The sequence below is a fragment of the Ranitomeya imitator genome, chromosome 7 (genome assembly GCF_032444005.1).
Source record: "Ranitomeya imitator isolate aRanImi1 chromosome 7, aRanImi1.pri, whole genome shotgun sequence".
NCBI classification, from domain to species: domain Eukaryota; kingdom Metazoa; phylum Chordata; class Amphibia; order Anura; family Dendrobatidae; genus Ranitomeya; species Ranitomeya imitator.
In genome coordinates this window covers 25,539,501-25,561,563 of record NC_091288.1, presented here as the reverse complement: position 1 = coordinate 25,561,563, position 22,063 = coordinate 25,539,501, and the positions used below count along the sequence as shown (strand labels likewise).

The window sequence follows — 22,063 nt, the reverse complement described above, 5'->3', positions numbered from 1 at the left end:
GTGGAAAGGAATCCTCACATCCTTAGACACAAATTTTGGGAGGAACCCATTGTAATAATTATAACAATTATTTAATTCATGGGCAAAGACAAGAATTTAACAACTCAATGACGATTTTTTTTTCCCTTTTATTTTAGTTGAAAGTGATCTGAAGTGCGTTACGTGCCATCGCCGCCTCGTGTGAGGGGGCAGCCAAAATCATCTGCACCTTTTTTTCCCCTGCAAAATGATTAAGAAAAAAAAACCAAAAACTTTTTTTTTAATGAAAGATTTGTTGATTTCCCAGGGAAGGTGGAAAACTCGAACAGTTTTTCTATAATGCATGCCGCATGGGTATGGATGTCCACCCTTTACTTGCAAGGTACAAAATTCTGTGCAGATTTTCTTGGGTCTTTAATAATTGTCCAATATCCTGCTACAGAGAGTGTAGTGACCGCAGCCACCACTAGGGGGAGCTACAAGGTCCGAACCTTTCTTAACGTGAGAAGTTAGGCCTCCAAGTATCAATGATAAAAGGATTTCACCATTGGACAACCCTTTTAAGGCTATGTGCACACAGTGCGTTTTTGCAGTGTTTTTTTCGAGCTCGAAATGGGCCAAAACCGCTATGGAATCCTTATGCAAGCTTATTCACTGACAATCCTGAAGAGTTGTGCACATGATCGGCAGATTTCCATGCGTAGTTGCAGTGCTTTTTTTTTTTTTTTTTTTTGCAGCATGTCAATTCTTTTTGCGTTTCTTCAACGGAGAGTCAAATCCGCAGCAAAAACACAGGTATAAAAAAAAGTTTGCGGATTTGCAGAGTTTTTGTTTGCATTTTACTGGCTTCCTATGGTGTTTCCCACGCTGTCATCTGTGTGACAGTGTGGGAAACACCGGCGCGGTAGTTCTTATTGGTGGTAATGCTACCGCTGGTAAGACTGTCGGTCAGAGCGCTGCTGAATAATTCAGTCAGATGTCAGCGTGACCCCGCGGCTGTGACCATCATCCGCGGTAACAGTACGCCGTGCGCACATAGCCTATAAGGATTACTGTGACTGCTGACTCTGGCATCGGAAGGTGAGGGGGTGCCGGTGACGTCACATCTACAGATACATTCAGCAATGAGCAGATCCATCTGTAGCAGAAAGGTGAGCAGCTGGAATAATCATTTTAACATTTGACCCGGATTGTGGACTGAGGCTGAATGCCGTGAGATTCTGACAGCCAAGAGCCATCATCAGGGGCCCACGAGCCAGGATATGGGGACGTAAACAATGCAATAAGCTCCCTCTAGTGGTGGCAGCAAGTAATCACAATGTGATGTTCTATGTCTCTACAGGAGGCCAAGATGAAAACCGAAGCTCTAATGGAAACCAAAAAAAATATTTAAATCCGCACAGAATTTTACACCTAAGTAGATTAAAAAATAAATCTATATCTCCTGACGGCTGGAGCATTAGCGCCGGCCCTACACACGGTGATCATGTGTCATGTCCAGAACGCATTCCCTGTAACGGTGAGCAAAGCAGTTTGTTATTCAGAGTTAGGCAGTTCTGTGTCAATGTCTCCATGTATCCAGCCTGATGGAGAAAGCAAGCTCGCAGGCTGATGCGTCTCCATGTTACAGCACATCCAAAAAAAGAAAAAAAAATAAAGAAAAAAATTGTATCATGCATTAGCACTGGATGTTACCGGTCTGTAGAAACCGGTCTCTTACCTCTATCATAATGTGAAAGGCGTGCTTGTGAAGAAAAACACATATGCAAAAGGAATTACTATCTGCACCTTTGTAATACTTAAGGTCATTTTACATTCCTAAAATTTCACGTGTTGCTACATTCTTCCAAAGAGCACAGGAAACAAACAAAAAAAAAAATTAAAAAAGCAAGTTCGGCTAAATGAGTCCATTAAGCCAGGGCAAACACTAACACATAAGTTCACATGGGAAAGCACTGAGGCGCAGTTTCAATTTTTGAACACAAGAGGGCACTGATGTCACAGGAACTTCAGGCTGCGCGATATGAAGATGCCAGAATGTGCACAAAGAGCAGCGGCAAAACGGGCGACGTCACCCTCCACTGTGCCCACGCTAAACACACCCACGTCCACTACACTTCAGTGCAGCCAATACAACTGGACACTGCAATCCACCAAACTACAAGGGGTAAAAATCATCACAGCATAAACTGGGAGGCACAAAAGATTACACCAGCTATTAGTCTTACTCAGTTACCTCCTGTATTATACTCCAGAGCTGCACTCACTATTCTGCTGGTGGAGTCACTGTGTACATACATAACATTACAGAGTCACATCCTGTATTATACCCCAGAGCTGCGCTCACTATTCAGCTGGTGCAGTCACTGTGTACATACATTACATTACTGATCCTGAGTTACATCCTGTATTATACCCCAGAGCTGCACTCACTGTATACATACATTACATTACTGATCCTGAGTTACATCCTGTATTATACCCCAGAGCTGCACTCACTATTCTGCTGGTGCAGTCACTGTATACATACATTACATTACTGATCCTGAGTTACATCCTGTATTATACCCCAGAGCTGCACTCACTGTTCTGGTGCAGTCACTGTGTACATACATTACATTGCTGATCCTGAGTTACATCCTGTATTATACTCCAGAGCTGCACTCACTATTCTGCTGGTGCAGTCACTGTGTACATACATTACATTACTGATCCTGAGTTACATCCTGTATTATACCCCAGAGCTGCACTCACTATTCTGCTGGTGCAGTCACTGTATACATACATTACATTACTGATCCTGAGTTACATCCTGTATTATACCCCAGAGCTGCACTCACTATTCTGCTGGTGCAGTCACTGTATACATACATTACATTACTGATCCGGAGTTACATCCTGTATTATACCCCAGAGCTGCACTCACTGTTCTGGTGCAGTCACTGTGTACATACATTACATTACTGATCCTGAGTTACATCCTGTATTATACTCCAGAGCTGCACTCGCTATTCTGCTGGTGCAGTCACTGTATACATACATTACATTACTGATCCTGAGTTACATCCTGTATTATACTCCAGAGCTGCACTCACTATTCTGCTGGTGCAGTCACTGTGTACATACATTACATTACTGATCCTGAGTTACATCCTGTATTATACTCCAGAGCTGCACTCACTATTCTGCTGGTGGAGTTGCTGTAGCGGCACAAGGAGAATAACGAGCGCATAAAAAAGATGTAACTCCTTAGTAAACTAGTAATGTGCTTCTGTATCGGTCACATGCCTAAATGACAAGAGGCTGACCACTACACACCAATAACCGCACCCCAGAACACAGCACTCCTTAGTGGACGTGCTACTGATCCCATGCAGGATGCTCCATTTAATGACTGAACACTCAGGAGCAGTAATCCTGCCGCAGCTCTCACATACTGGATAATCATGGAGAATGTGGACGTTTCCTATTCTTTTCCGATACAATTTCACTTTGTGCCGTTCCAGCTGAGATCTGCAGTCAGGGAGTAACTCTGCTCCCATCCAGCTAACGCTCTCCGGTTTTGCCGTGCACGTCCCCTTTGTCAGATTACAGGGCTTTGGGGGTCTTCGGTTCAGCCTATTCAGCAGTTCCGGAGTCGCTTATTGACCGATGACGCTGGCGCTATTGATACAGACTGTCTCGCTGAGCAGATACATTCACTACCACGAGTCACCGGCGGAGATGTGCACAGGAGGCGGAAGCACAGGGCCGAGCTATCTGCACCCCTATTATCTGCAATGCACCCCTATTATCTGCAATGCACCCCTATTGTAACCTGCACGCTCAGTAACGCCATTTACAGCTCCTGCAGCGCTAATATACGCCGGCGTGATCTCCGACACCACAAGAAGTCCACACGCTGCCAGGAAAACCCCCAACCACCCAATTCATTATTAACCCATTATGCGATATTTCAGTAAAACCTTATTACATCCACTGGGTGTCCCGACTGCTAGAAAAGGGGGACCCCAATATTCAGCTCCCAGTCACTCAGAAATAGCAGAGAACAGCCCTTCCCAAATCACTGCACAACATGGATAATAAACCGTAAAGCCCTACACTGCCGGCACCGCCGGGAACATGAGCAGGGACGTACCTGTGTGGGGACCAGCACCGGAGGGTAGGCCAGCTTGTGATGACGGTACATCCAGAACGAGATGAGAATAATCACAGCAAATCCCATGATCGGCACCAGGGTATACAGCAAAGTATTGAACAGGGGCGGTTTGGGCGGAACGGGATGCAAGGTGGCTGCAAGGAAAATAATAAAGGAATCAGATAATGATGCCGCCCATTGTGGAGGTTGGGAAAGTCTCTCCTCCCGGCCACGACACGATTCCCGGTATCAGTGGATATAGTAAAGCAAACAGCCGGGGCGGACGCAGAAAGTAGAAATACGACACATTGTTTTGAGGTCAGACTTCTGCAAACTCAAAAGCAGAAAGTAATATTTTTATTCCGGGCACTGGATTATATGACGGCCGAATCGACTTGCTAATACTTGGTAATCTTCATTTAACTCCTTTCCGACATTGGACGTACATTTACGCGGATGTCTGTATCCCTCCCTTTAAAACTCGCGCCTCTGGCCCTTGGGCTGGAAACCTGCCCACTAGTGACCCCCGTCACGTGATCGCAGGTCACCGGTTCGTTGTCATGACAACCAGAGGTCTCCTGGAGACCACTATGGTTGTCACTGCCATAGAGGTGATCTGATCATCGAATTATGTAGCAGAGCCGATCGGGTTGTGACAGCATCTAGTCTCCCATGGAGGCGCTTGAGGCATGCCAAAAGTAAAAAAAAAAAGTAAGTTTTTAAAAATATTAAAAAAATTTAAAATAAAGTTCAAGTCACCCCTCTTACGCCCCATTCAAAATAAAACAAACACCACATTTGGTATCGCTGCGTTCAGAATTGACAGATTTAAAAAAAAAAAAAAAGGATTAACCCGATAGCTATACGGCATAGTGAGAAAAGAGTCAAAATGCCAGAATTAAGTTTTTTTTGTTGTAGTGACATTGTATTAAAATGCAATAATGGACGATCAAAAGAACGTATCTGCACCAAAATGGTATCATTAAAAACGTCAGCTCAGCTCGCAAAAAATAAGCCCTCACCCAACCCGAGATCACGAAAAATGGGGACATTATGGGTATCAGAAAATGGTGCAATTTTTTTTTATTTTATTTTTTTAACAAAGTTTGGAATTTTTTTTCACCACTTAAGATAAAAAAGAACCTAGACATGTTTGGTGTCTATGAACTCGTACTGACTTGGAGAATCATAATAGCAGATCAGTTTTAGCATTTAGTGAACCTAGTAAAAAAGCCAAACAAAAAAAACAAGTGTGGGATTGAATTTTTTTTTTTGCAACTTCACCGCACTTGGAATTTTTTTCCCCATTTTCCCGTCCACTGCAGAAATCTGCCTTGGATTCCATGGTGTGAATACATCCTGAGCACGTGCATTAAGGTACCTTCACACTGAACGATATCGCTAGCGATCCGTGACGTTGCAGCGTCCTGGATAGCGATATCGTTGAGTTTGACAGGCAGCAGCGATCAGGATCCTGCTGTTCCATTGTTGGTCGGAGCAGAAAGCCCAGAACTTTATTTCGTCGCTGGACTCCCGCAGACATCGCTGAATCGGCGTGTGTGACACCGATTCGGCGATGTCTTCACTGGTAACCAGGGTAAACATCGGGTTACTAAGCGCAGGGCCGCGCTTAGTAACCCGATGTTTACCCTGGTTACCAGCGTAAACTTAAAAAAAAAAAAAAAAAAAACACTTCATACTTACATTCCGGTGTCTGTCCCCTGGCGCTCTGCTTCTCTGCACTGACTGAGCGCCGGCCGGAAAGCACAGCGGTGACGTCATCGCTCTGCTTTCCGGCTGGCACTCACAGTCAGTGCAGAGAAGCACAGCGCCGGGGGACAGACACCGGAATGTAAGTATGAAGTGTTTGTGGGTTTTTTTTACGTTTATGCTGGTAACCAGGGTGAACATCGGGTTACTAAGCGCGGCCCTGCGCTTAGTAACCCGATGTTTACCCTGGTTACCAGGGGACTTCGGCATCGTTGGTCGCTGGAGAGCTGTCTGTGTGACAGCTCTCCAGCGACGCTGCAGCGATTGGGATCGATGTCTAGATCGCTAAATGTGACGGTACCTTTACTCAGACTGACTACTTACGGTGTGTGGGGGAAAAAAAAAAAAGAGCCAACTTTGATTTATCCGCGCTACTGGTAGGCAATGAAGATCCAGACGGAAGTATAATAATAAAGAATCTTTAATCCACGGTCTTCCTGAAATCCTTTATTATCATACTTCCATCTGGATCGTCATTGCCTACCAGTGCGGATAAACCACATTTGGCTCCTTTTTTCCCCTCTTTCCTAGTTGGAAGACCCGTGGATCTGCCGCAGCGGTTTCATGAATACACAGTTGCGTGTCACACAACCTTATCACATTAGCATAATTTTGACATAATAGTTATTCCCAGATAAGACCCCATTTGTGTTTCTTCTGCTCCCAGCTTCTACTTTACTTACGGTGTGTGACCTCCATCTCCGGGCTGTGAAAGAATCTCTCATTGCAGATGTTGCCTTCACAACAGCAGAAAAACACCTCCGGGTTCTCCTTTCTTTCTATGCAGTCAACGCTGGTGAGAAAAATAAAAATATATATATTAACCATCACATTCCTAAATAATAAGCAAGGCGATCACTCTGCAGCTTTTCCAACAGGTGCGGACGTTACTCCTCCGTTACGGGAGGCGGAAATACTTTACACGTCCTCTGTTAATGTCACACTCCAGGCAATCCCCATCTGCAGAGTCACGCACAGCGCCGGGCCTGCGGGGCGGCGCCATGATGGAGGGATTTTAATTTCCCCGAGTCACGTTCTGCCCCCTCAGGCCTTGCACTAAGGTTTCTTTATATCTGAGCCTTATGCTTCACTAACGCAGCCGATGAAGGGTGGTCATCTTTTCAGCTTTTCCTGCACATCGCCGACTGCGTCACTTTACCGTGCCGAGTGGTCTTCTCTGCACAACAGCTGGACTTTATTAGTGGGGTCCGACATGTCAGTTTGCACAGGAAATTTGATTTGTGAATCAATTATTCCTTAATATTCTCTGGGGTCTGTTTAGATTCTCAGCTTTCCATGCGGGGGGGCTTTTGGCACCGAACAGGCAACTGACTGGGTGATGCATGTCGTGACCTCAGATGTTCACTCCACACCAGAAGATGAAGAAGGAACGATGCACGTGGTGCAAAAGGAGAGACCGAAAGGGGCCGTGTGGGGCCTGCAGTGGCCGGAAAGATTTTTTTTCCCCACCCCTGAGCAGAAAGCGGACGAGACTCAATTTTGCACAAAGTGAATCACTATATGATTCATATTCAAGAAAATTCAACTCTTGTAAAATTTTAGACAAACCTGAACTTGCTCGCTCATCTCTAGCTTTGCAAATCTTATAAAGGGGTGGCTCAGCATATACCATCACTTAAGGCTACGCTCACATTGCGTTAATGAGTGTCCGCTAGCGGACTCCATTACATGGCGCAACTGTCGCAATTAACGCTATGTAACAGATCCGTTAGCGCACCCATTGACTGCAATGTGCCAACGGATCCCTAGCACATGCCATTTTTGGCATGCGATAGCGATGTCCCATTAGTTTCAGACGGACCTCAGACGCTGCTTGCGTCCGAGGTCCGTTCCTCGCTAGCACAGATCTGGTATCTGCGCTAGCGGGATCGCCAAACGCGATCCCTTTTGGGACATTGCGTTAGCGCAATCCGCTAGCGTATACGCTAAACGGATTGCCCTAACACAATGTGAACCTAGCCTTACGGTGGGAGCCCCCCGCACAGTGGGTGGCTTGGAGGGCCACAGTACGGGGAAAACCTGCAAAGGGGATAGAGCAGTAAATCCGCGCTGGAGCCGACTGATCGCACGCCATATTATGCCAGTCTGGGAAATACGATTTCTCCTTGTGAAATCTATAAGATGGCGATGCTTCCGGGCCACGGAAATTAGCTCTTCCTTCAAGTTATAACACATAGGCACATAGAAAGTCTGCGACGTTTCTTTACCTGTCATAGCAATTGATATCGTCCAACCAGCAGCCTTGCTTCAGAATTTCTATGGAGCCAGAGCTATTCTTCCAGGTGGCGAAGCAATGGCGTCTCTTGTCGAGGTCGCCCAGGCATCGCTCGATGCCGCTGTGGTTCGTCTTATCCTTCTCCCAGCTGGCGTTATAGAAGATGCATTCCTGGGTCTCTGATCTCCCCAGTATGGCTCCTGCAAACAATGACAATGGTGAGCAAACGGTTAACATGCGATGCGCACACAGACACGTACAGGACCCACTTCCACTATGGATCGGCCACTTAATGCAAATACTGAGCCGGTTTTATGCAGCCAATTACGGTAAGACGATGAGGAGGAGGATGTTGAGGAGGTTGATAAATTGCTGCTTTCACCAACATCGATGGTGATGATCACCAGAATCATCCATCACGGCTGACCCCATTCATGTAGTTCTGACCTATAGGACCACCACACAAGACCTCCGCTACCAGGTATGACGGTCTACGGTCCTATTAGATGGCAGAGGACATGAAGGACGACGATGGTGCGAGTATCACAAACATCATGTTAAAGGGGTATTCCCCTCTTAGTAACTGATGGCCGGGGGTCCGACCTCTAGAAGCCATCACTACACGTGCAGAGAATGGGTCTCGTCGGCACAAACCCGCTGTCAGGTCAGTGTAGACAAATCAAGCATTCGATTCTTGCAATCTCTGGTTTATGGTGGAATAAACTAACTTCAATAAGACAGGTCCAGGCAGATAAAAGGTGGTTGCGTCCCCTCCTCAGTCTGTTAGCCCCCCTCCATATTGACAGCGCTAGTCTGAAATATCAGCAGATTATGAGGATCATCAAGGGACGTCTGGCCGAGCTCAGTAATAAAAGCGCAGCGGAGCGATGTTCGGCAGCAGCAGGTATATTACACTTTAATCAAGCGCCTTCATACCCGGCACGTCGGGGGAATTCTCACCAGCAGCTTCGGTTATAAATATAGGAGGACGGGCGCTTTGCTGGCAGCGGCACAAAGTGAGAAGACGACAGGCGAGGAGCTTCATCAATCACTTCACAATCAGTTACTATAGATATAGCTGCACAGCAGCGGCCGAGTTCACCCGGGGTCAGAGCACAGAGGCCAAAGCCAAGAGGTTGTTACAACCGCAAAGGAGACAAAGGACATGCCAAGAGCGCCAGGACTCCGGTGGTGCAGGCGGCGCTTTCAACAACATCCATTGAATGAATGCCCATCTTGCCGATTTCTAGTCCTCCTAACGCCCCATACACACACTTATTCCACTCTCACTGATAAGAAGGTATAAGCTGATGTCAAACTCCTCTAGCGAATGCTTATCCGCTTGAATAAAGGATTGGGCATGCTAAAAATCAGCATGCCCGATCCTCCATCTGTCAGTCTTTCCCACACAAGATCTTATTCCCAATCCTGCTGAAAACTGCAAACTGCCAACTTTAATCAAATGTCCTGTGTTCTCTTGGCTTCCTGTTTGCTGGGGGCTTCGGGTGCCCCTGAGTGATTGGTGCAGCAGCATCATTCTGCCAATGGCCCGAACGGTGCGCGCTCTGATGCTGCAAGCAGAGGCGACTTCGCAGAAGCGCAGGCGCACAGAGGATGGATTGAGTGATCTGGTTAGCTGTATGATTAAGAGCTTAGAGACACGCCGCTCTTTGCCAAGGAGACCTCTGCGGCGATTTCATCATGTATCACAGTGGTGGCCGGTAACCCAGGCAACGATCAGTAAACAAGAGAAGAAAAAAACAAATTTCTGTTCTTCAGAAAGGAGAGGATTTTTATTAAATGATTAAATTGCAAAGTGGTTTGATTTACAAGAACTCTGCAAATGTAACTTCTATTAAAATGAAGATAACCCCCTTAAGGGAACTCAGGTGAGCCACCCGAAAAAAATGGGGAATAGACTTCCCCCGTTCTCAGACTCTGATGCTGTGGACCCTGTGTATCACCCCACACGTCTACACTGTAAAGCATACTTGTGAAAAGGTAAATGTCAGTCTCCTACACAATGAACACGGGCTAACACCACAGGGCGGCAAATTACGGCATGGCCCAAAGCAGAAGGAGAAACAAAATAAAAAAAAATAAAAAGTTTAAGGGTATGTGCACACGTCAGGATTTTTTCATGACAAAATCCTGAGATTTCTGCCAGCAATCCGCGGTGTTTTTTTTGCGCGGATTTCTCGTGGAAATTGCGCGTTTTTTGCGCGGATTTTGCACGGAATTTTTGAGGATTTTTTTTTTTTCCCTGGAATGTCATTTTGGCTTAGAAATCCGCAAAAATTCCGGAAAAAGATAGAGCATGTCCGGATTTTTAGCGGTAAGCGTTTTTTTTTGCGGAAAAAAACGCTTACATCTGCACAAAAAATCCGGAATGCATTCTAAATGATAGGATGCATATTTTTAGCGTTTTTCATGCGGAATTATAGCGTTTTTATAGCGAAATTCCGCAAAAAAAAAAAAAAAAAACCGCTAAAAATCCTGACGTGTGCACATACCCTGAGACTGCATGGCACATTCACACTAAGTACTGATTGATACAAGTGTGCTACGTGTAAGGGGTATGTCATGTATCATCCACAGCCAGGTGAGACCATGAGGTTATAAGGGTCGATATTGACTGTTAGGATTGCTACTTCCAATAGGTGGCAGTAGAGTTCTAGTCCTCTTCTCTGAAGAGACAATTTGTATAAGTTTTATAGGACTTTATCAGCCCCAACCTGATGGCTGAAGAGGCTGTGGCTCACCGGAGAGTACTGGGCAGAACTGCAGGGGCACAGGATGCACACCGCTGTGCCAGCTCCGGGCGCCTCGGCCCCTTTAATCTACTGATATTGGGATGAGAACAGATTTGTCCTTAGGTCCTAGAAAGCCCATTAAATCCATTCCTGCGTCACAGCGCTATGTTTTGTGTGTACCTAAAGCCAATATGAAAAAAAAAAACAGATGGCAGCGTATAAGAAACCCAAAAACATCAGAGTCCTGAACCAAGACACCTCAACCACTGGACGAAGCAGGAACGGTAAATTCCTAACCTTCATTACTCACGCCGCACACATCTGAACTACATATCTGAAGGTGCACATTAAATCTCCTGCACAATCATTACAGGCCCGCACCTAAGATGGAAACGCAACTTATGGAGGAGCATCATCAGAGTGAAGGAGCCTCCCTCCCGGGAAATGTACCAGGAATGATAAGTAATCAGCAGCGGCCGCCCTGCACAAACACTGCACCTCGCTGACGTCACCACGAGCACCTCTGGAGGCTCGTACACGGCGGCAGTGCCACGGCCAGGCCACGAGGCCGACCACAGAGACCACCATTCCACAGTACAACTGTAAGACCACCATTCCACAGTACTACTGAAAGACCACCATTCCACAGTACTACTGAAAGACCACCATTCCACAGTACAATTGTAAGACCACCATTCCACAGTACTACTGAAAGACCACCATTCCACAGTACTACTGAAAGACCACCATTCCACAGTACAACTGTAAGACCACCATTCCACAGTACTACTGAAAGACCACCATTCCACAGTACAACTGTAAGACCACCATTCCACAGTACAACTGTAAGACCACCATTCCACAGTACTACTGAAAGACCACCATTGCACAGTACAACTGTAAGACCACCATTCCACAGTACTACTGAAGACCACCATTCCACAGTACAACTGTAAGACCACCATTCCACAGTACTACTGAAAGACCACCATTGCACAGTACAACTGTAAGACCACCATTCCACAGTACTACTGAAGACCACCATTCCACAGTACAACTGAAGACCACCATTCAACAGTACTACTGAAAGACCACCATTCCACAGTACAACTGAAGACCACCATTCCACAGTACTACTGAAAGACCACCATTCCACAGTACAACTGTAAGACCACCATTCCACAGTACAACTGTAAGACCACCATTCCACAGTACTACTGAAAGACCACCATTCCACAGTACTGTAGACCACCATTCCACAGTACAACTGAAAGACCACCATTCCACAGTACTACTGAAAGACCACCATTCCACAGTACTGTAGACCACCATTCCACAGTACTACTGAAAGACCGCCATTCCACAGTACAACTGTAAGACCACCATTCCACAGTACTACTGAAAGACCGCCATTCCACAGTACTGTAGACCACCATTCCACAGTACTACTGAAAGACCGCCATTCCACAGTACAACTGTAAGACCACCATTCCACAGTACTACTGAAAGACCACCATTCCACAGTACTACTGAAAGACCGCCATTCCACAGTACTGTAGACCACCATTCCACAGTACTACTGAAAGACCGCCATTCCACAGTACAACTGTAAGACCACCATTCCACAGTACTACTGAAAGACCACCATTCCACAGTACTACTGAAAGACCGCCATTCCACAGTACTACTGAAAGACCACCATTCCACAGTACTACTGAAAGACCGCCATTCCACAGTACTGTAGACCACCATTCCACAGTACAACTGAAGACCACCATTCCACAGTACTACTGAAAGACCACCATTCCACAGTACAACTGAAGACCACCATTCCACAGTACTACTGAAAGACCGCCATTCCACAGTACTGTAGACCACCATTCCACAGTACAACTGAAGACCACCATTCCACAGTACTACTGAAAGACCACCATTCCACAGTACAACTGAAGACCACCATTCCACAGTACTACTGAAAGACCACCATTCCACAGTACAACTGAAGACCACCATTCCACAGTACTACTGAAAGACCGCCATTCCACAGTACAACTGAAGACCACCATTCCACAGTACTACTGAAAGACCGCCATTCCACAGTACTGTAGACCACCATTCCACAGTACAACTGAAGACCACCATTCCACAGTACTACTGAAAGACCGCCATTCCACAGTACTGTAGACCACCATTCCACAGTACAACTGAAAGACCACCATTCCACAGTACAACTGAAGACCGCCATTCCACAGTACTACTGAAAGACCACCATTCCACAGTACAACTGAAGACCACCATTCCACAGTACTACTGAAAGACCGCCATTCCACAGTACTGTAGACCACCATTCCACAGTACAACTGAAGACCACCATTCCACAGTACATCTTCTGCCCGTCATTTAGTGTGCACTCATGGATAATCTGCAATCTCATAAAACCAGCAGCAGAGGATGAAGGTTTTTATTTTAACCTCTTCATGGCCACTTTACACCCCTCGCCCCCCCAAGAGTTCGGACTTTCTTTTTCCGTCCATATACTTGTAGTGTTGAATTACACCATTTGTGTACTGCTAAAAGAAAAAAAAATACTGTTTTTTTTCCCGTTTGGTGTACACCTTCTAGGATAAAATGCTTAAAAATAAATTACTTCGCACAATTAGACAAGCAGCGATCCCACATGTTAATTTTTTTGTTATTCTCCTATTCGCATTATGTGAAAAGATGGCGACAAAGCTTTTATAGTACATTTTTGGGGGATGACAAATTCTATTGCAAAGGCAGAATAAATGTAAAAAAATAACATCCACTAAAATTTACATGGATGCATTAAAAATTGGTGTCAACTGGTTCTTAGTTTTGTGCTCACATCGTGATATGTACCGTATTTTTCGGATTATAAGAAGCACTTTTTTTCCAAAAAATTTTTGGGGAAAATGGAGGTGCGTCATAATGCGGATTATACCTTACAAGTACCATTGCAGCAAGCCGCAGGCTGGGATGAGGGGGTGTTCAGATGTGCGGTGCGCAGCTGCGGGTGCCCACTGGTGCGCGGAGGCTCTGTCGATATTTTGTGAAAGGCCAGAGCCTCCGCAGTTCCGTTGTTTCCTTGGGCGGTGGACTCTGGGGAAAATCTCATTGCCGAGATCTCCATCTGTGCATGCGCCGCCTCGGCGGCCATTTTCCCGGAGTCCATCGCACAGGAAACCATGGAACCGCAGAGGCTCTGGCCTTTCACAAAACGTTGGCAGAGGCCCCTGCACTGCCGGAGACCACTGCAGCAAAACCGGGCACCCTCGCAGTGACGCGATGGACACCCCCCGCAGCGGCGTGCCGCACATCAGAACACCCCCACCCTCATCCCAGTCTGCAGCTTCACCCCACTCTTGCCTCCTCCAGCAGCGACCCTGGGACCCCGCTTCACTGCAGCCACCACCTCCGGTAAGCAATAAGACCCATGGATTATATGAAGCACCACCATTTTATTAAAAAAATGTTTTTCCTATTTTTCTCCTCAAAATTTGGGCTGCGTATTATAATCCGAAAAATTTGGTAGGTGTATTTAGCGTCTGCACCATGGATGATCCTGGCATGTCATTGGCGCCCATTCACCCAATGGAATTAGACCGCACATAGGGTTGTTTTCCCCCATTTCTGAGAAATCTGACATGGTCATTTTCTAAACCAGTTTGAAAATAAAGTTCATTTGATAATCAGATCTCATTTGCACAAGATTTAGGGTGGGGGAGGGACATTCTTTAGAAAATGCTGCTGAGCTCAGCGATTGGCAGCAGCAGTCATGCGAGTTTTCTATAGCACGTCATCGGCTGTAGCCAAACCACCGAGAATGGAGCAGCGGTGAAAAGTGCTTCCTGATTGTTATCTTACATGACAGAAAAAGGGTTTGAGGTTCACTTTTCTAAAAGTGGAAAATCCCTTTAAGGAAAATGCATATATGGGGGGAAAAAAAGAAAAACCTTAAGTGATCAATCCAGTTAATTCCCAACCACAAACACAATGCCTCGTCACCCATAGCAACCAGCCAGCTTCTGTCAAATGAAAGCAGGGCTGTGACTGGTTGCTATGGAGACCAGCGCTTGATGAGTGAGGTCTAGTCCGCGGTTTAGGCCCCACTACAGCTCCTCGCCGTGTGTCGTCAGGCTGGCCATGTCATGACCGTCTTTTTATGACCTGATGACAGAGGAAACCCAATATTTAAATACGAGTCAAACGTGTTCTGCTCGGAGGAGAAAGCCCACGCCTCCTTCCAGCAACACCCTGCATCTCTCTTCATGAAACCGGTAAATCAGGACGGATGGCCCGCCGGGAGGAGAGCTGCCTGACGAGTCACTGGTGCAAAAGTTACACCGGACGCCATTGGCCGGGTCACATCTATGGGACTGAAATTAAGAACATTTATGACCTGAGCGTGGGACAAGAGACCGGAAAGGACGGCATCACAAATCCCACATTAATCTCTGCCTTTGGCTGGGTTCACATGGGCGTATTTCATGGTCCATGTACGGACCACAACTCCCAGGAGTAACCGCAGTGTCCTTACCCAAAACCTACAACCTCAGACACACACGGCTGTAAGTTTGGTGGACCTGGGGTCAGACCGGGCATTGGGGTCCGAATATGGACCGTGAAATAGGCCCAGGAATAAGGGTGGAGGGCTGGATTCTGATAGCCCCGGCCTACGGACTATTACAGGTGTCCGCGATGGTCAGTCCGCAATGCAGACTACACATTCCCTGAGCAGACCCTGACAGCCTCATATCACTCTATACAACGGTCACGCTCGGGTCAGGAGCTGTGCGGTCAGTCCGTGCATGGTGACCAGTCATCGGACCGATCATCATCGAGAAGAGCCCTGGAGGCAGAAGAGGCGCAAGGCAGCTGCTCATCTCTCACCTTTAAAAGCAACAGCTGGGAAGACCACTGCGCTCACCATTCACAGCCCCCCAAACATCCTACAGGCCTTCATAGTGACACAAGGATTAATAATCGCAGAATTTATAGGAAGAAAAATCATATATACATTATACAGCGGGTGAAATAAGTACGGAACATGTCACCAATCTTCTAAGTGGCAAAGGATGAAAGGACAAATGTACAGAGACATTCTAGATAAAAATCTGCAGCCATCTACCAGGATGATAAAGATGAAACGAGGGTGGACATTTCAGCAAGACAATGATCCCAAACACACAGCCAAGGAAACTCGCTATTGGTTTCAGAGAAAGAAAATAAAGCTGCTAGAAACACCGAGGCGATCCCCGGACCTGAATCCAATACAAAAGGGGTGGAAGGAAGTAAAGCTCAGTGCATAGAAGGAGCCCACAGGACCTTCAGGGCGTGAAGAGTGTTTGTGTGGAAGAATGGGACAAAATCACACCTGAGCAATGCCTGCGACTAGTTTCTCCATACAGGAGGAGTGTTCTTGAAGCTTCATCACTAAAGGCTTTTGTATGAAGTATTAAATACATTTCATTAGATTTCCAATAATGAACAAGTTAGTATTTTTTGGATAAGATACACTTTTTTCCCAAAAAATTTGGGGGGGAAATGGGAGGGAGGGTCTTATAATGCAAATGTACCTTATTGGTACCATTGCTGCAGGGCGGGATAAAGCGGTGTCCGGTGGTGCTGCGGGTGTCCAGCACTGCTACCCAGTGCTCTGCGGGTGTCTCCGGTGCCCGACGGCGCTGCGGGGGGTGTCCGTTGCTGCCCGATGTTCTGCTGGTGTCTCTGGTGCTGCAGGTGCGTGGCCGCCACTGCCCGATGCTGCTGCGGAGGTCTCCGATGCTGCCGGGGCCACCACGGCAGTCCTATGGATTCCTGTGCGGTGGACTCCAGTAAATCTCATCTCCCGAGATCTCCATCTGCGCATGCGCCGCTCCCTCGGCAGCCATTTTCCCCAGAGTCCACCGCACAAGAAATTATGGGACTGCTGGGGCTCTGGCCTTTCACAAAATGTCGGCAGAGCCCCGGCAGCATCGGGGACCGCCGCAGCAGCATCGGACACCGCCGCAGCAGCAGCATCGGACAACGCTGTCTAGGCACCCGTGGCACCAGAGACACCAGCGCCTAACACCTGCAGCAAGACCGCCGGACAACCCCACGCAGCGCCGCCGGGCAGCAGCGCCAGACAGCAGCACTGCCAGAAACCTTCATCCCAGTCTGCAACATCACCCCACTCCTGCCTCATCCAGCAGAGTTCCTGGGTCCCCACTTCATCGCAGCCACCACCCTTGTAAGCAATAAGACGCAAGGATTATAGGCACCACCATTTGCAATGTTTTCCTATTTTTCTCCTCAAAATTTGGGGTGCGTCTTATAAAGCGAAATACACGGTAATTGGAAAAAAAAAAAAAGTGCATCAAACCAATATTTTGTCACATATCACACAATCTACCAATCTTGTTTTACCAGCCCCATTGTGCTGCCTGGAGGACATATTTCAATAATGCAGTGGGGACAAGAGGCATCAGACTACACTGAGCCACTTGTCCCCCACTACACTGCTAAAAAAAAAACAAAAAACCAGGGATCAGACGTTAAAGGGCCGACTAATTTTTACATTTGTACTCTTTTTTTTTTGCCGTTTTTCTCAATTGAATTTGCAGCTAATTTTTAATTTTTATGTGCTTGCATGTTTTGGTGTTTTTTTTTGTATGCTCGCCATGGATTTAGCCGATTGCCAGATATTTCAATAGATTCATCAATTGTACAAAAAAAGTACAATTGTGCAAAACGTTTGGCTTTTTTGCAAACACTAAAATATGCTGTAAAATGTGTGCAAAAAATGTACCGCACTTTTTGTGGAAAAAAAGGATAACAGACAAACAAGGTTGAAGTAAATAATAAAGTGTTTCTAATTGTGTGAAAAATTAATTCGCGAAGTGCGCCATTTAAAAACTTTGACGCCCAAAAAAGATTCACCGCATAGCGAGACATAAAAGAAAAAAGAATTAAAAAAAAAAAAAAAAAAACACCCTTCAAAATTATGAAATGAGGCTTAGGGGTATCAAAAGTAGTGTAAGGCTACTTTCACACTAGCGTTGGAATCTCCCCGTCGCAATGCGTCGGGGAGAGATTCCGACGCCAGCGTTTAACGTATTGCACAATGGAGGCAGCGGATGCATTTCTCCGGCGCATCCGCTGCCCCATTGTAAGGTGCGGGGAGGTGGGGGCGGAGTTCCAGCCGCGCATGCGCGGTCGGAAAAAGCAGTCCGTCAGGAGCAAAAACGTTACGTGTAGCATTTTTTGCTCCCGACGGTCCGCAGAAGCACGACGCATCCGTCGCGCGACGGATGCAACGTGTGGCAATCCGTCGCAAATGCGTCGTCAATACAAGTCTATGGGGAAAAACGCATCCTGCAAGCACTTTTGCAGGATGCGTTTTTTTCTGCAAAACGACGCATTGTGACGGATTGCAGAAAACGCTAGTGTGAAAGTAGCCTAAGACATAATTTCTAAGTACCCAAGATGATAGAGGGTGCAAATGCTACTCCGGACAGTGACGTATAGGTGGCTGTAGAGAGCGCTATCCTCCTACCTCTCCTACAACACTACAGCTCTAGAAATAAAACAATACCCCCTAATTCCACTGGATGATCACCCACGATTAAGATTAACTGGCATGTAGGAATTTGGTGGGGTCAGCATCACTTATGAATTGCAAAATTATTAGCAACCCCCGACCAGGTGAAGAGACACCGGAATATCAGAGCAGATTTCCATCTATTAGTAGTGATTTTTATCACTCGCTTTACTCTTTCCTATTGTGTTCTGCTGAAATGATTCCTCCGAGCTGATGCGAGCGATTGTAGGCCATACCGGGACACATGGGAAGCGCGGAGAGAGCTACGGATGGAGCACGTTTCACTACTGTTAACCTCACCTACACAGTGAAAATATATAACCCTGCAAACCTGCCAAGACGGGAACATGGTGGGTGGCAGAGCAACAATTACTTCTGAGAAAAAAAACTGGTTTGACATGGGGCTTCAAGTGGCCAACTCTGCCCATCATTAAGCACTGGCATTTACCTGCAGTCCTACGTAATGCTACAAATGTGCCACAGATCTGTATGAATGGCACACCAAACTCTGCAGCACCTTTTCATTTCCATCGCCTCCCAGCGGATTTGCCTCGATTTTGCCCTTAATGCAGACATAAGAGTAAATCCTAAAAACACACTCGCTGTGGGAAGCAAAGAAATGAAGACAAAGCAAAGCGTAAAGTTACTCTAAAACAGCACGCGAATCTGCAATCCTCCGAGCTGTAGAGAGCAAGGATCAAAGCGGCAGGAGAATGCAGACGTGGAGTCTAGACCCACGTCGTCCACTGGGGAGAGGCCCGTGAAGTGTATAAAACAGCATGTGCACCTCCGCATTAATCACGGGCCCTCCTGATCACTTTCATATACTGCATACTTCCCACCTTTACCTCTCCGCCAGCCTCTGAATATGTATAGGAACCATTGATCGATTTCTGATGGCAGACATGAAGGAGCCGGGGATAGAGACAGTAGACAGAGGAAGGAAGCCTGGACTCATACAGTAATCAGCTTCATCAGCCGAGAGGGGGGAAACATCCTCTATATAGAATACAGCTGACAGGACGGACACCGTATACTCTGCCCCTGCCATACCAATCATTGGAAAATATATAGATTACATAGGAGACCTGACCTCGCGCTACTTATCAGATAACCCAGAACAGATTGGGGTTTTTTTGTAAGTAGTAAGAACTGAAAGAACAGCAAAAATAGAAAAGGAACGCAGCACACAAACAGGAGATGCAGACACAGGCCTAATGAGTTTTTTTCCCTCTCAAGGAAATGTTCACACACTTGGGTCCTATGTGGCATGCAATTTGTTTTTAATGCAGCCTCATACACTGCATTGGCCTAGTGAGTGAGAAGGCCGCGCCACAGGACAAGGCGGGCGCGCCACAGGACAAGGCGGGCGCGCCACAGGACAAGGCGGGCGCGCCACAGGACAAGGCGGGCGCGCCACAGGACAAGGCGGGCGCGCCACAGGACAAGGCGGGCGCGCCACAGGACAAGGCGGGCGCGCCACAGGACAAGGCGGGCGCGCCACAGGACAAGGCGGGCGCGCCACAGGACAAGGCGGGCGCGCCACAGGACAAGGCGGGCGCGCCACAGGACAAGGCGGGCGCGCCACAGGACAAGGCGGGCGCGCCACAGGACAAGGCGGGCGCGCCACAGGACAAGGCGGGCGCGCCACAGGACAAGGCGGGCGCGCCACAGGACAAGGCGGGCGCGCCACAGGACAAGGCGGGCGCGCCACAGGACAAGGCGGGCGCGCCACAGGACAAGGCGGGCGCGCCACAGGACAAGGCGGGCGCGCCACAGGACAAGGCGTGATTTTTTTTTTGCTAAAAAAGTTGCAAAAACAATATTTTTGACTTTGAACAAAATTTGTGGATCGCATGCATTATTTTGAAGAATTTGGTGCAAAAAATGGCAACTAATACAAGACAAAAAAAATCCTAAAATGATGAATCGGGGCCCAAAGTTATTGTAGAGGATTTTGTAGAGTTTCTGCTCCAAAAACTCACTGTTTTATTAGGAGATTATCACTAGAGGACTAGTAAACCTGCTGCCAGGTAGTCCAGCATATCCATGGTTTCTGTATAACCCCTCCCACACCAGTGAGTGGCAGCTTTAGCCTACACACAGTGTACATAGCAGCCAATCAGTGGTGTGGGCGAGGTTATACAGGGCTCAGCATTCTGAGCACTGCTAAATCTGCAACAGAGTAAACAGAGATTTTATCAAAATGACAGCAAGCAGCCCAGTATGTGACTCATCTCAGTAATCAAGGTCTCTGCCTCTACATCATGCTGCTCTCAGATGGGGTAGGACAAACTTGATGACAGATTGTCCTTAAACTGCCTATATTTTTTGTGTGTGGTCAACTGTTACCTTCATGCGTTTGTGAAACAATAGTGAGAGTTTCTTCCTATTTCTGCATTATACAGAAATGTGTTGTGTTTTGTCTCTTTAAAACTCAGGCAATTAAACCTATTAGGCTCTGGAGCTATTTTAGCAGATGGGACTGCAGCGACAAATGTTTTTTCTTCTTTTTCTTATTTTCAATCAGTTATGCAATCAGTCACCCACATACAACAAGGAACAGGAGGGGGAAAAAAAAAAAAAAAGCATGGCGTGTATACGAAGAGAACATAAGAGCTGAGAGAGGGAACGTCACATTCTGGCCGATCACTATGGCAGAGAATGACAGGAAGCGTCCTGGCATACCTGTATGTTCTACCTCCCCAGGAGCATGGCATGCCAGCTATCTGCAGCCCTGCGCCACATACACATACCACAGATAGTGGAGGGAGGATCGGAGACTGCAAAAACCAAAGCAACCCTTCATTAACACAAGTGAGGATAGGATCTGGAAACCTGCGGACATTACTGCAGAGCAGCATCGCTGGGGAATCTACTATGCAGCTCATACAGGACCATGAAAAAGTTTTGAAGAGCACACAAAAAAAAAGCAGCAGACATTGCCCCCTAGTACACTAAATATATGATACAGATTTACACCCTCTGCAATGAAAATGAAGAAATCTGTAGCAAAGCCGAGCACAACAACAAAATCTGCCGTGGTTTATCTGTGTGAGGATGTACCATAAGAAGGTGGGGCGGCAGGGCAGGGCTGTCCGGGGCGGCAGGGCAGGGCTGTCCGGGGCGGCAGGGCAGGGCTGTCCGGGGCGGCAGGGCAGGGCTGTCCGGGGCGGCAGGGCAGGGCTGTCCGGGGCGGCAGGGCAGGGCTGTCCGGGGCGGCAGGGCAGGGCTGTCCGGGGCGGCAGGGCAGGGCTGTCCGGGGCGGCAGGGCAGGGCTGTCCGGGGCGGCAGGGCTGTCCGGGGCGGCAGGGCAGGGCTGTCCGGGGCGGCAGGGCAGGGCTGTCCGGGGCGGCAGGGCAGGGCTGTCCGGGGCGGCAGGGCAGGGCTGTCCGGGGCGGCAGGGCAGGGCTGTCCGGGGCGGCAGGGCAGGGCTGTCCGGGGCGGCAGGGCAGGGCTGTCCGGGGCGGCAGGGCAGGGCTGTCCGGGGCGGCAGGGCAGGGCTGTCCGGGGCGGCAGGGCAGGGCTGTCCGGGGCGGCAGGGCAGGGCTGTCCGGGGCGGCAGGGCAGGGCTGTCCGGGGCG

The 22,063-nt window shown here is 47.7% G+C and overlaps 1 protein-coding gene across 2 annotated transcripts in view; it reads right to left on the bottom strand.

The window, feature by feature from the left end:
• Positions 1-22,063, bottom strand: part of ACVR2A (activin A receptor type 2A) — a 57,163-nt gene that overhangs the window by 5,737 nt on the left and 29,363 nt on the right. Inside the window, exons 2-5 of one of the 2 annotated variants that reach the window (XM_069732888.1) lie at positions 8,116-8,323; positions 6,571-6,680; positions 4,118-4,272; positions 1,700-1,723 (exon numbers count right to left, since the gene is read on the bottom strand). In XM_069732888.1, coding sequence (XP_069588989.1) covers positions 1,700-1,723; positions 4,118-4,272; positions 6,571-6,680; positions 8,116-8,323 — 497 coding nt within the window. The remainder of the gene's footprint in view (positions 1-1,699; positions 1,724-4,117; positions 4,273-6,570; positions 6,681-8,115; positions 8,324-22,063) is intronic. The other variant, XM_069732889.1, reaches the window with a different exon arrangement.